The sequence below is a fragment of the Chenopodium album genome, chromosome 2 (genome assembly GCF_948465745.1).
Source record: "Chenopodium album chromosome 2, dcCheAlbu1.1, whole genome shotgun sequence".
Lineage (NCBI taxonomy): Eukaryota > Viridiplantae > Streptophyta > Magnoliopsida > Caryophyllales > Amaranthaceae > Chenopodium > Chenopodium album.
In genome coordinates, this window is record NC_137835.1 from 83,938,954 (window position 1) to 83,953,552 (window position 14,599).

The 14,599-nt window shown below is 36.2% G+C and overlaps 1 protein-coding gene across 1 annotated transcript; it reads right to left on the reverse strand.

Moving 5' to 3' along the window:
* Window positions 1-9,415: 9,415 nt before the first annotated feature.
* On the reverse strand, window positions 9,416-14,402 carry LOC145591097 (uncharacterized). The gene is made up of 5 exons (XM_081647496.1): window positions 13,885-14,402; window positions 12,148-12,398; window positions 11,662-11,953; window positions 11,285-11,437; window positions 9,416-10,217 (listed from the first exon to the last, which is right to left on the reverse strand). Exons 1-5 carry the CDS (start codon window positions 14,260-14,262, stop codon window positions 9,822-9,824), a joined length of 1,470 nt encoding a protein of 489 aa, XP_081503622.1. The 5' UTR covers window positions 14,263-14,402; the 3' UTR covers window positions 9,416-9,821.
* Between the last annotated feature and the right edge of the window lie 197 nt (window positions 14,403-14,599).

Below are 14,599 nucleotides of genomic sequence, written 5' to 3' on the forward strand. Positions count from 1 at the left end.
CGACTTATTTACCGGTTTACAACTTGAACCGATTTCATTAACTCAAGCTTACCACGAACATTTATGACAACATATAATGATCACATATGGATCCAAACAGCATTATATGACCCCGAGACGTATCCCCTAAAATCTCAATACTTTTCGACACCGGGCCCCAAAACCTTCGGAATTTCTCAAAAAGCGTGGATATTAGCCTTCAATTTTGGAATTTTTTGACTTTTTTTCGCCCGGAAATAAAAATTGCCGAAATGTTTACCATGGTCCCTAATACCCTCTGGGGGTCCAATTGGGTGGGTGGAACCATCTAATTTGCCTTTAAACAATCAATTTACCAGTTTTCAACTTGCACCGATTTCATTAACTCAAGCCTACAACGAACATTTATGACAACAAATAATGATCACATATGGTTCTAAACGACATTATATGACCCTCAGATGTATTCCCTAGAATTTCGAGACTTTTAGACACCGAACCCGAAGACTCCAAAATTTCTCAAAAAACGTGGATATTAGCCTTCAATTTTTAAATTTTTTGACTTTTTTTCGTCCGTGAATAAAAATTGCCGAAATGTTTACATGGTCCTTTATACCCTCCGGGAGTCCAATTGTGTGGGTGGAACCATCCTATTTTCCTTTAAACGGCCTATTTACCAGTTTACAACTTGCACCGATTTCATTAACTCAAGCTTACCACGAACATTTATGACAACATATAATGATCACATATGGTTCCAAACGGCATTACATGACCCAAAGATGTATCGCTTAAAATATCAAGCCTTTTCGACACCGGGCCCCGAAACCTCCAAAATTTCTCAAAAAGCGTGGATAAATAGCCTTCAATTTTGAAAAATTTTGACTTTTTTTTTCGCCCGAAATAAAAATTGCCGAAATGTTTACCATGGTCCCTAATACCGTCCGGGGGTCCCATTTGGTGGGCGAAACCATCCAATTTTCCTTTAAACGACCAATTAACTAGTTTACAACTTGCACCGATTTCATTAACTCAAGCCTACCACGAACATTTATGACAACAAATAATGGTCATATATGGTTCCAAACAGCATCATATGACCCCAAGATGTATCCCCTAAAATTTCAAGACTTTACGACACCGGGCCCCGAAACCTCCAAAATTTCTCAAAACGCGTGGATATTAGTCTTCAATTTCTGAATTTTTTTGACTTTTTTTCGCCCGAAAATAAAAATTGCCGAAATGTTTACCATGGTCCCTAATACTCTTCGGGAGTCCAATTGGGTTGGTGGAACCATCCAATTTGCCTTCATACGACCAATTTAATCACCGGTTTACAACTTGCACGGATTTCATTAACTCAAGCCTACTACGAACGTTTATGAGAATATATAATGATCATATATGGTTCCAACTAACATTATATGACTCCGAGATGTATCCCTTAAAATATCAAGCCTTTTCGACACCGGGTCCTGAAACCTCCAAAATTTCTCAAAAAGCGTGGATAATAGCCTTCAATTTTGAAAATTTTTGACTTTTTTTTCGACCGAAATAAAAATTGCCGAAATGTTTATCATGGTCCCTAATACCCTCTAGGAGTCCAATTGGGTGGGTGGAACCATCCAATTTACCTTTAAACGACCAATTTATCGATTTACAACTTGCACCGATTTTATTACTTCAAGCCTACCACGATCATTTATAACAATATATAATTGTAGGGAATAATTTCAAGCCTTAATCCCACTAGCTTGAAACCCACTGTGATCATACACTAAAGTACGGTGGCGTCCAAAAGGGAAGAAGATAGAGCAAAAGAGTCGCCAACAAGTTTTAGGAACTTGTAAACCGTTCACAGGGTGAAGGTTACACCCCTTAACGATCCAAGAGATCGTCAACTCCATAAGGTCTAGAACCAAATAAGGGTTCGGGGATGAAGGTACAAATCCAACCTAAAAGAGATTGAACCTGCCATAATAATAGGCCTCTACTTTATTCTGATCGTATTCATGTGCGCTTTTTAATTAACATGTAATCATTAGGTTAACCCTAAACCTGTTTAATCTATGTTGGTTGAACATTAATGCACAAATAAATCTATTATTGACGATCACTTGAAATTATAATCACAATTAACCCTAAACAAGATTATTAAATATCTTATTAAGCGTGATTACAAACACAAATTCCCTTTAAACATGCATAAAGGCGATCAAGCAATAACAATAAATAAGCATCAAGCAACATAATAAATAATAATAATCATCATAAATAAAATAATCATCAAAATAACAATAATAATATTCATGATCATGTTCATATTGATATTAAAGCATAATAGCAAGATCCTAGGCATGATACTAACAAGATTAATAACAAACCTTAGCATGTCACTAAGCAATAAAAATCAAATCTTTAACCCTAACATGATACTAACAATTATAAATATTAGGAAGAACATATGAAGCATCATAACAATCATATTTAATATTAAAGTTACCCTAGACATGATACTAGGAATATCATAATAACAATATAAACATGATTTCTACATCATAACATCAATAAAAACCAATTAAAGTACTTACTTTGATGCCTCGTACCTCTTTCTAATAACAAAATACACACGTTAGTAACTTCAAGGAAAATAATAAACAACAATTAAATTAAATAATTGAAATAGAGATTTGGGACCAAACCCTCAAAAATTAAAACCTTTCACGTCTAGGGCGAAGGCAATTTCGAATATGGCTAGGTGTTTCTAGATCTTGTGAATGCGGAATTTTGTATGCAAAAACAAAGTTTTGAAAAGAGAAAGAGAGAGATGATGAATGAGAGAATTAGAAAACTGATTGTCGATGAATATTCTTGAGAATTGGTGAATGAAAACGGAGTTTTTAATACGATATTTATAGAGAAAATCAGCCAAAAAAGATAAATTAACAAAACAGAGTCTGACGCTCAGAAAACAGGGCTGGCGCCAACCCTGGCTAGCTGGCGCCAGGCACCAACACTAGCGCCAGGCGCCAGGCCTGGTTCTAGGCGCCAAGGCCTGGGGTTAGGCGCCAAGCCTGATTCCAACGCGTTTTCGAAAATCCGATAAGTTTACCGTACTGGAAGATAAAATAATATAATTTCTTCGAAAATGCTATTTGATTTTGATTAAAACTCTGAAAAGTCAACAAAAGTCAATTTATCAATGCTAATTGAATTAGGAATGAAAAGAACCTTCTAGAAGAATCTAGAAGACTAAAACCATTCCTAATTGCATTAGGAATGATAAATCATATTAGGCCCTCGCCTAGATCATTGGGCCGTATATAAAGCTCAAACCGGGCCCAGTTTAGTAAATTGGCCATAACTTCCTCAATATTCATCGGAATTGGGCTTATAATATATCGTTGGAAAGGTCTTTGCAAGCCCCATCCAACTACACAACTATTGGACCCATATCATGGACCAACCAAACTGGATTGGCTGTTTTCTTAAAATAAGTTTTCAAAAACAGAGAGAAGAGAAAAGAAATAAAAACTTTCCGCAACACTAGACCTTTCCACACTTTCGTTTCATTCGATTATGATTCGACGTGAAAGGTACTCATCACTAGGTTTGGTTTTGGGGAGACACAAATGGGTGTCTACAATAATGATCATTTATGGTTTCTAACGGCATTATATGACCCCGAGATGTATCTCCTTAAATCTCATGCCTTTTCGACACTAGCCCCGAAACCTCAAAAATTTCTCAAAAAGCGTGGATATTAGCCTTCAATTTTGGAATTTTTTGACTTTTTTTCACCCGAAAATAAAAATTGCCGAAATGTTTACCATGGTCCCTAATATCCTCCGGGAGTCCAATTGGCTGGGTGGAACCATCCAATTTGCCTTTAAACGACTTATTTACCGGTTTACAACTTGAACTGATTTCATTAACTCAAGCTTACCACGAACATTTATGACAACATATAATGATCAGATATGGATCCAAACGACATTATATGACCCCGAGGTGTATCCCCTAAAATATCAATACTTTTCGACACCGGGCCCCAAAACTTTCGGAATTTCTTAAAAGGCGTGGATATTAGCCTTCAATTTTGGAATTTTTTGACTTTTTTTTCGTCTGGTGACAGGGTAAAGTCGTATCCCCTAATCAAAAATAAATACCTAAATCACTAACTAAGGTAGATAGGGAAGTAGGGTCGATCTCCACAGGGAAACAAGTCTTTTTACTTCCAATTAATTATTATAATCTAAATTATTTAAGTAACTAATATTTATGAGTGAATAAGAAGCTAAACTACAAAGAATAAGAGTAGGGAGAAAACAATATATAAAGGGATCTAGGGTATAGGTTCACCAATAAATAACACTCCGGGGTAAAGTAGAGTAATCAATCATTGACATTGCATAAATAACATGATTAACAGGCTCTCGCAATTTATTAACCAACATAGATCTAACAGGCTCTCGCAATTTACTAGATCTAAGTTCTTATTGAAAATAGCCTTTAATACCAAATTAACATCTGCTCGATTCATCAATTTAATATTGCTATACTTTTACAAGCCGCAATTGTAAAACATTAAAACAATCCAATAAGAAATCATCATGCAATACCAACAATCAATAATAGTCAATCATCAATGCATCAATTAACCAGATTGTAAAGGGCTCTCGCTACTTATTACAATCACACAATTAAATTACCGGTATTAAACCTCATCTCTCGAATCTTGACTTAACCATTTATAAATTAACTTGCCTATTGAAACTAGACCTAAACATTAATTCTCATCTCTCGATTCTTGAATCAATATTGTCAAACTCATGCATAAAAGATAGGCCTAATCTAGTCACAGAGCATTAAATCAATCAATAGGAAATTAATCTAGCATTGATAATTAACAACAATAAATTACTCCTTCATATTATTTATTAGATCCCCATAAACCCTAGAAATTAAACTACTCACACATAATTAAATATAAACTAAGCAAAGCAATGAAATAAATCATGATCAAAAGAATAAAATAAAGAACTAAGATTAAGGGAAGAGAAATCGTTACCAAAACAATTCTGGAATTAATTAAAGAAATAATAACAAAGGTTTAGAGAGAGATTAAGAGAGAGAAAACTAAGTAGAGAGAGAAAGTCTAGGAGAAAGGATTAAGAGAAAAGAAAGTCGTCCTAAAATCGTATTACGGAGGAGTATTTATACTCCGTACAAAAATCCTAAACTGAAACAAATTAAAACGACGTTAATCGTCTCCTAAATAAACACGCGCCCGATCGGGCGAGGCACCGCCCGATCGGGCACGCTTTTTTATCTTTAATAGCTATCTCGCGCCCGGCCGGGCGCGTCACCGGGCGCTCCTCCCGCCCGGCCGGGCGCGCCTCCGGGCGCCAGCCTTTTTGGCCGGGCGGATCATTTGGGCCAATATTTGGACTTCGATTGGGCTCCAATTCTTCGGGCCAATCTGGGTTTCCTCTTTGGGTCTTGAATACTCGGTCCAAACGCCCCGGTATCACCTCTACCGAGCCCTTAATCACCGGTTCGATGGCTCCAACCGGCCCTGGGCTATAAAATCTGGTCGTGCTTCTCCAGTGCTTGTGATTGCCCCTAAATATCTCGGGAAAATACTCCAAAAGCATAAATCCCTGCAAAAGTCAACCAAATCTACGAAAACACTAGAAAACACCAATTAGTAATAAAAGTGGCTCTAAAGAGCCAAAAACACTACTAATTATGACCAAGGGACGGGGGTAAAATACTATATAAAATGGATACATCACCTGGAAATAAAAATTGCGGAAATGTTTACCATGGTCCCTAATACCCTCTGGGGGTTCAATTGGGTGGGTGGAACCATCCAATTTGCCTTTAAACGATCAATTTACCAGTTTTCAACTTGCACCGATTTCATTAACTCAAGCCTATAACGAACATTTATGACAACAAATAATGATCACATATGGTTCTAAACGACATTATATGACCTTGAGATGTATTCCCTAGAATTTTGAGACTTTTAGACACCGGCCCCGAAGACTCCAAAATTTCTCAAAAAGCATGGATATTAGCCTTCAATTTTTAATTTTTTTTGACTTTTTTTCGTCCAAGAATAAAAACTGCCGAAATGTTTACATGGTCCCTTATACCCTCCGGGAGTCCAATTGTGTGGGTGTAACCATCCTCTTTGCCTTTAAACGGCCTATTTACCGCTTTACAACTTGCACCGATTTCATTAACTCAAGCTTACCATGAACATTTATGACAACATATAATGATCACATATGGTTCCAAACGGCATTACATGACCCAAAAATGTATCCCCTAAAATTTCAAGGCTTTTCGACACCGGGCCTCCAAACCTTCAAAATTTTTCAAAAAGCGTGGATTAGCCTTCAATTTTGAAATTTTTGACTTTTTTTTCTCTAGGAAATAAAAATTGCCGAAATGTTTACCATGGTCCCTAATACCTTCCGGGTGTCCCATTTGGTGGGTGAAACCATCCAATTTGCCTTTAAACGACCAATTAACTGGTTTACAACTTGCACCGATTTCATTAACTCAAGCCTACCACGAACATTTATGACAACAAATAATGGTCATATATGGTTCCAAACAGCATCATATGACCCCGAGATGTATCCCCTAAAATTTCAAGACTTTTCGACACCGGGCCCTGAAACCTCCAAAATTTCTCAAAACGCGTGGATATTAGTCTTTAATTTCGGATTTTTTTCACTTTTTTTCGCCCGGAAATAAAAATTACCGAAATGTTTACCATGGTCCCTAATACTCTTCGGGAGTCCAATTAAGTTGGTGGAACCACCCAATTTGCCTTTATACGGCCAATTTAATCATCAGTTTACAACTTGCACGGATTTCATTAACTCAAGCCTACTACGAACATTTATGAGAATATATAATGATCATATATGGTTCCAAATAACATTATATGACTCCGAGATGTATCCCTTAAAATCTCAAGCCTTTTCAACTAACGCCGGGCCCCAAAACCTCCAAAATTTCTCAACAAGCGTGGATAATAGCCTTCAATTCTAAAATTTTTTTGACCTTTTTCGTCCGCAAATAAAATTTGCTGAAATGTTTACCATGGTCCCTAATACTCTCCGGGAGTCCAATTGGGTGGGTCAGTGGGTGGAAGTATCCTATTTGCCTTTAAACGACCAATTTATCGGTTTACAACTTGCACCGATTTCATTAATTCAAGCCAACCACGACACATTTATGACAACAAATAATGATTATATATGGTCCCAAACGGCATTAGATGAACTCGATATGTATCCCATTGAATTTCAAGACTTTTCCACACCGGGCCGCGAAACCTCCAAAATTTCTCAAAAAGCGTGGATAGTAGCCTTTAATTTTGGATTTTTTTTTACTTTTTTCCGCCTGGAATTAAAAATTGCTAAAATGTTAACCATGGTCCCTAATACCCTTTGGGAGTCCAATTGTGTGTGTGGAACCATTCAATTTGCTTTTAAACGGTCAATTTACCGTTTTACAACTTGCACCGATTTACCGGTTTACAACGACCAATTTAATTAACTTGCACTGAACGCGACTTGAACCGAAGTTGACCCAAACCCGTTTTAATCTGTCAAAACCCGAATTTAACCCGACTTTTTACTAACCTGACCTGAATTCAACCCTACCCGTTCCTAACCCGACCCAAATTTAACCCAACCTGTTACAAACCCGACCTGAAATCAATCCGACTTGTTATTGACCTGACCCAAATTTAACCCGTCTTGTTATTGACCCGACCTGAATTTTACCATACCTATTACTTACCCAACCCAAAAATTCAACCCGATCTGTTACTAACCCGACTCGAAATTAACACAACTTGTTATTGACCCGATCTAAATTCAACCCAAATTGTTCCTGACCCGATTTCAAATCACCTTAAATGCAATTTAGACCACCTTATTATTATTGATCAAAGCATTTTGTCTTGGGAGACCAAGGCGGTCCAGGGCAGCAATAGAAAGGAGCATCATCCTCAAATTTAAGAGTTAAATATAGTATATATTTGTTGTATGGTCAAAGGAGATAATTATCTTTCTAAATTGTAGATTATAATTCCCTAGTATATTGTCATATATATTATAGTCAATGGAAATAATTAGCTTGATAAAATTGATAATTATCTATTTATAGTTAGTTGAACCCGAATATGACCTGACTTGGAAATGACCCGACCTGATTGTAACCTGCAAATTATTGACTTGAACATATCCTGATTTGAATCCGAGGATGACCCGACTTGGAAATGACCCAACCTGATTATAACCGGCAAATTATTGACTTGAACCTAACCCGACTTGAACCTGAGAATGACCTGACCTGATTATAATCCGCAAATTATTGACCTGAACCGAACCCGACTCAAACTCGAGAATGACCCGACCTGATTCTATCCGCAAATTATTGACTTGAAACGAACCCGAATCGAACCCGAGAATTGCCCTAACCTGTTTTAACCCGTGAAAACCCGACCTATTGTTCACCCGACCCGAATGTAACCCGACCCGAACCCGACCCAAACCCGATTAGAAGTATGACCCGACTCAAGCATGACCCAACTCGCATAGGTTATGGAATTAATCTAAATTGACTCGACCCGAGTTGACCCGACCCACTTTTGCCCGACCCAAACACGACCCGTTTACCCGAATTGACAGCTATTCACGGGGTCATGTTAAGACATTGGAAAATCATTTTCATTGAATTGTCAAATATACCCAAATTCATTACTTACCATATTATGATTATTATCATCCTGTATTATACGAGTTTTGTGTTTGTTAACACAATAGAGTCAATACGAATCATTGTTGTTGCTTTTGGTTGATTGATTGCTACAATTGTTCATTCATAATAGATTAAAAGAATCTTTCCCCTTTTAATAATAAAATACATCAATAAATATGTTTCAAAAAAAAAAATTGATCTGCTCTAATGTTAATTTGCAGCTTGGTTTCAAAAAAAAAAAAAATGTTCCAAAAAATATATATATATATAATCAATAAATAGTATAATTCACAAAAAAGAAAAAGAAACATGTCTACCATATACGAAGTATTTCATTTTATGAGAACAAATTATGTACGTACTAAGTCTATATGCAAACAATAATGCCCGTCCTTCATCACCAACAACACAAACCACACGGTCAAATAAAGCTTGATACCCATTTGTTGGATTCCACAGAGATAAAAAAAAAAAAAACAAAAAATTTACCACAGTTTTAAAGTTTTGAGCCATTATTATGAATTTATGATACTTTCAATTGAGAGTAGACACCATTTGAATCTTGAAGACTTCTGGTCTTCTGCATATTGTGCACAGTAATCTATCATTTCGTTAGCAGTCGCCAATGCCTATCAGCACAGAATAATATAACAGAATAATGCTTGAACAAATACATACGAAGTCACAAATTCACAATACAGGTCCCAACTTTAGATCAGGGTGTCTTTGTACCCGTCGCTCTCTAAATACAAAAATATTGCCAGATTTTTTTTTATACACCATTCACCAATGTGGCAGACACAGACCCCCTATTTTTACCAATATGGTGGCAATCTAAGTACATATCCTTGCAATTCTAGTTACAAAAATTCAATAGCTCTGCTATCACTTCCTCCTATCATATCTGCAACTATTAGCAGTTTGTTACAATGTAACAGTGAACCAAAATTCACACAGCCTATCCCAGAATACAAAAGGTGAAGGGATAGGGTGGAGAATGGGGCAAGATGCCAACAATCAATACTGGTATGTGCAGTAATAGAAAATGACTATGATTCGGAAGAGAAGACTTTAGTGAATAACTTGGCTAATTCAAGCTTACTTGTCAATTCAGGATATATCTTCTCGAAGGACACACAATTCAAATTACTATCTGTTTCATTGAATACTTTCTTTGAGAGCAAAGTGAATTCCTGATCCTCTGCAGATTTATCAAGAAGATCCCTCCAAAATTTGTCCTCCTCATTTAGATCACCAGCCTTGATGAGTTCCACTGCTTTTGTTAAGGTTGCAACATTCCTGCCAGCACCACAACCCATAGCTGTGGCAGCACCAACTGCATTAGCTATAGCTAATGTGTGAATCATAGGCATTTCATGCACGAAACCAAATGCCACAGCAGCTACAAAACTATCCCCGCAGCCAACAGTGTCAATGATCTTCACCTGAAACATTCATGGTAGCAACTTGTATTCATCTGTTATATAAAGGCAAAACAAAGAAAAACCTTTATACAATAACAAGTTCTATAAGGACAGATTTTCACAATACTTTATATAGTCAAACACATTTGGCGTCAAGACCAGAAAATCATTACAAAAAAGGCAGCATCAACCCAAAATGTGGGGAACCCAAACATATGTGAATTTGCTAAAAAGAGTTGCTAGAAAAGTCTAGTTAAGCAGGTAGTTTAATGATATTTTTTTTGCTACTAATATGGGGAGCTACAAAGAATGTGCTAGAAAGAAAATTTAATGAAGAGATTTCCTGTAGGTTAACACAGTTACACAGTAGATTTGTGAAAGAGGAAACATGGAAATAGTATGTGCACCATAGAAGGTAGGTTTGTGCATAGAGTAGGGGCTTAGTTTTTTTTTTTTTTTTTTTTTTGTTTGTTGGTTTGTACCCATTGTATATCATTAATCTTGAGGTCTAAGCCATCTGCATGCAGATTGAACAAAAAAACATACTCATTGTGCGGAATATAAACACTTAAAATCCTAGTCTCAGCATTTCTTTATCTTAAACAGCACATTATACGTGTGTTATCTGCACCAAAGCTTATTAAATTGAGACTAGAGCAAAGCCCCACACGTGTTGACATGGTCATAAACATCACACAAGTTGATCTTCATCACATTACAGCTTAAGGTATGTACCATAGGTAGTTTAATGTTTTATGAATTGATGACAACACTCATTTCAATTTACATCTGCGTGTGAAACAATTTTATAAAGTTAACACTTTCAGACATCATATATGATGACATCCCTCAAATTAGGTTCTCGCTAAGTTGGACAGATGCACAATAAAGTAATGAGAGTTCAAGAATGTATATGTGAACATGCAGCCAAGAACAGATTTCTCTTTCATTGAAACTTATTTAATGATAATTGTTCAGCATATGAAAAGTGCAGAAGGTGAAGACAATTTTCTACCCTTTTAAAGCAGCATCTTGGGTATACAGAGTATAAACTACTTTTCACAAAGTTTTAGATGACTAAATGTTACCTTGTATGATGGGGCACAAGATGTCCCAGAAAAAGTGACAAGTATTGAACCCTTCGATCCCATTTTGATGATGACCCATTTGGTCCTTGACCCTCTTTTGAGCAACTCTTTCCCAGCTAAAATTGGATTCCCAATGCCAGTCAAGGATTCAGCCTAAAAAATTGTTTGCATACACACGTTACAAACAAGCAGACATGATAGATACAGCAGCATGGTGATGTAAAGCATCTATAAAAAGCAAACAAACGCATGCCTAAAGCCTAAAAAAGGTCCAATAAAGAGCCAAATGAGGTTTTTGCAGAGGAAGCACAACATTCAGTATGAGGAATAAATTTAGACGCGTAATGTAGATTACTGGTAAGTTTATGAGCTTTAACCTCATCAGAAGTTAGAAGCAGAACATCACTCATCTTCAAAAGCTCATTAAGGGCAATTTGTTCTTCAGGAGATCCCATAGATAAAGATTTTCCCTTTGGTCCAGGATCAAAGAAGACAGAAGTTCCAACTTCCACAGCATACTTCAAAGCAGACAATATAAAACCAGGGGAGAGCTCATCAAAACCATACCCATTGACCACCAAAATCTTTGACTGTTTGATAGCCAATTTTACATCCCTTGAGAGCTCATTTATCCAACTAAAAGCAGGCTCGTCACTAAAATCTGCTCGGCTGATAGAGAAAACATACATTTAGTTAACAAGTAAAGTGAAAGTTTAATCATGAATTTTATAATGTCATGTCATTTTGTTTCGTTTGTCTTGAATATTCACAACAGATAATCTACTCTCTAGCACGTAGAACAAATTGTAATCAACCTTCATCACTTCTCTATCTATCCAGAACAACACTTAAGGAACACAAACCTGCAAAAACCATGCCTATGCAAAGGATCCACCAAAACCCAGCAAAGGAGGGTTTGATATGCTTCGGTTGCACTCTTAACAGCTTCAAGATCATCAACCATCTCCACAAAACCAATTCCCTCATCATCTAGCACATTCTGAAGAAAACTGCCATAAATTTCATTACCCACATGACCAATAGCACGGCATCGTAGTCCCAGTCTGGCTGCTGCAATGGCTGTATTACAGTGGCCACCAGCTTCCCAATATTGCTATGGGATAAACATATGATCACCAATGTAAGAATTCAGAAATACAGTCAGGAAAAGAAATATAAAAGTTAATCAACCAATCATTAAGCATTTAGCAAGCAACAAAGAACTCTATATAAGACAAAGAAGCTTACAAAATCACAAAGTAAAAACTTCACCAATTTTGAATTTATGTTAATCAAGCAATCATTAACCATTTAGAAAGCAACAAAGAACTCTATATAAGACACAGAAGCTTACAAAATCACAAAGTTAAAACTTCTCCAATGAAAGAACTCTAATTCTGGCCTTTTGGAAAACTCAACCTCCATGGAATTTAAGCTTTTATACTAGCAAGGTCTTAAACAAATTGCTGTAGAAGAAAGGAAGGCCCTAAACTTCCTAATTTCTAACATTGGGAGTTTTCTAATACCACTGACATCTTACTCTATAAGCACGAACATGCTTGCAGGATTCTAATCTGTATTATATCAAGCAAAGTAGCAACTCCTTCCATTTTTAATAGGGGGGCCTACTTCAGTTTATAATCTAAAGTTTAAATGCTATTGACCATCATGGCCCAATTGGTAAGTAATAATAAATTATGGTAATGGGAATGAATTAGCATATAAATTTGAAAGAAAAATCAATATTTATTTCCGTGGTAATGCTAGTTCAACCAAAAAGCTGTATTGGGTGGTAACGGACATTTATGAAGAAAAACACAAGTTGGGGATGAGAAAGCCTTACTATGGACATTAGAATGTTAGTTTGCTTGCCAAATTTAACGCAAATCTGTTCATATTATTGCTATTTATAACTATTATAACTTTATAAGTGGTTACCAAATGGGTTATCAATGAATCTTTGTGTCATGGACTAGATAAGGAGTAATATGTTATCCTAAAATCTTGGCGGCAATAAGATTATACATTAATCATCAGTTTCCATGGCCCATGGATAATCAAGTTATTAGTTAACCAGTAAAGTTTGGAGCTGGTAAATCATGTACGCATAGTTTGGAACATACCCAGGCACAACATAGGCTCCATTCTCAACCAACAAAACCATGATCAATATATTGCATTTAATCAAACAAACTCAAGTAAGCCTTTAACTTTCTTTCTTCATTTTCCCTTAAATTTCTTTCCAAATTGAGAGCAAAAACATAGGCTCCATTCTCAACCAACAAAACCTCTTTCCCATTACATTTTCTTGGGATTAAATTGGCACAAGATATTTCATGAAACAAGAAATGGCATAAGCATATTATAATTAAGGAACTTAAAAAAATTGCTCCAAAAAGAGGCTAATCATTGTTATCTAACATTTTGCTAATGTATAATCAATATATATACCCAAAGACTTAAATTAAAGCAGCAAAAATTAAGCAAACTATTCATTAATAACCACATAAAATATTTTAATTAACAAAAAAATGAAAATCAAACAATTTCTTGATAAAAATTGAACAAGAAAATGTGAAATAAAAGAAAAAGAAAAATACCTTATCAGGAGGAGAAGAAGACAGGGAATCCATGTAAGCTTTTCTTTCAGGCAATGGCTTCGGGGGAAGCTGAGGAACATTAAGAACAATGTCGACGCAAAGATTTCCAAGCGTCGCAATATCAACATCTTTAACATCTACATTTCTCAACTTCTCATTTCCAATTGAGCCATTATAATTCGAAGAACTGAGCGAATTGGAGTGATTACTTAGGACCGAAACTTCAATTCCTCTGCAATTAACGATGGAATTTCTGAGGGTTTTAGAAGAATTTGAGGGGATGATTGAATTAGGGTTTGTGGGAGAGAGGAGAGGGAGTGAGGGGAAGAAGACATTGGAAGAAATTAGGGATTTGGGGGATAAGATGAGGTGATGCATTCAGACTTGATTGATTTGGGGAAGAACAACTCACTCAACGAAGAAGAAGATGGAGGAGAGAGAAAGTGTGAATTGAATTCAAGTTCTGAAATGCATGGAGTTTTCGAGCCCAGAAAAGTGTGATTATTAGTACTAGTATAGTGAAGTTAAAATGGTCTTTTTTGTGGGCTTTTTATTCGATGTAATGACAAACAAAACATCTTTCAGTTGCTTTTGTTGTGGCGAATAGGCGCGATTCCTTTTCTAGTATGTACTATGTATGTACCTTTTATGGCAACACGTGTTAGTGTTTGAGATATATATAAGATGATATTATTACTTCGTAATAACTTTCATC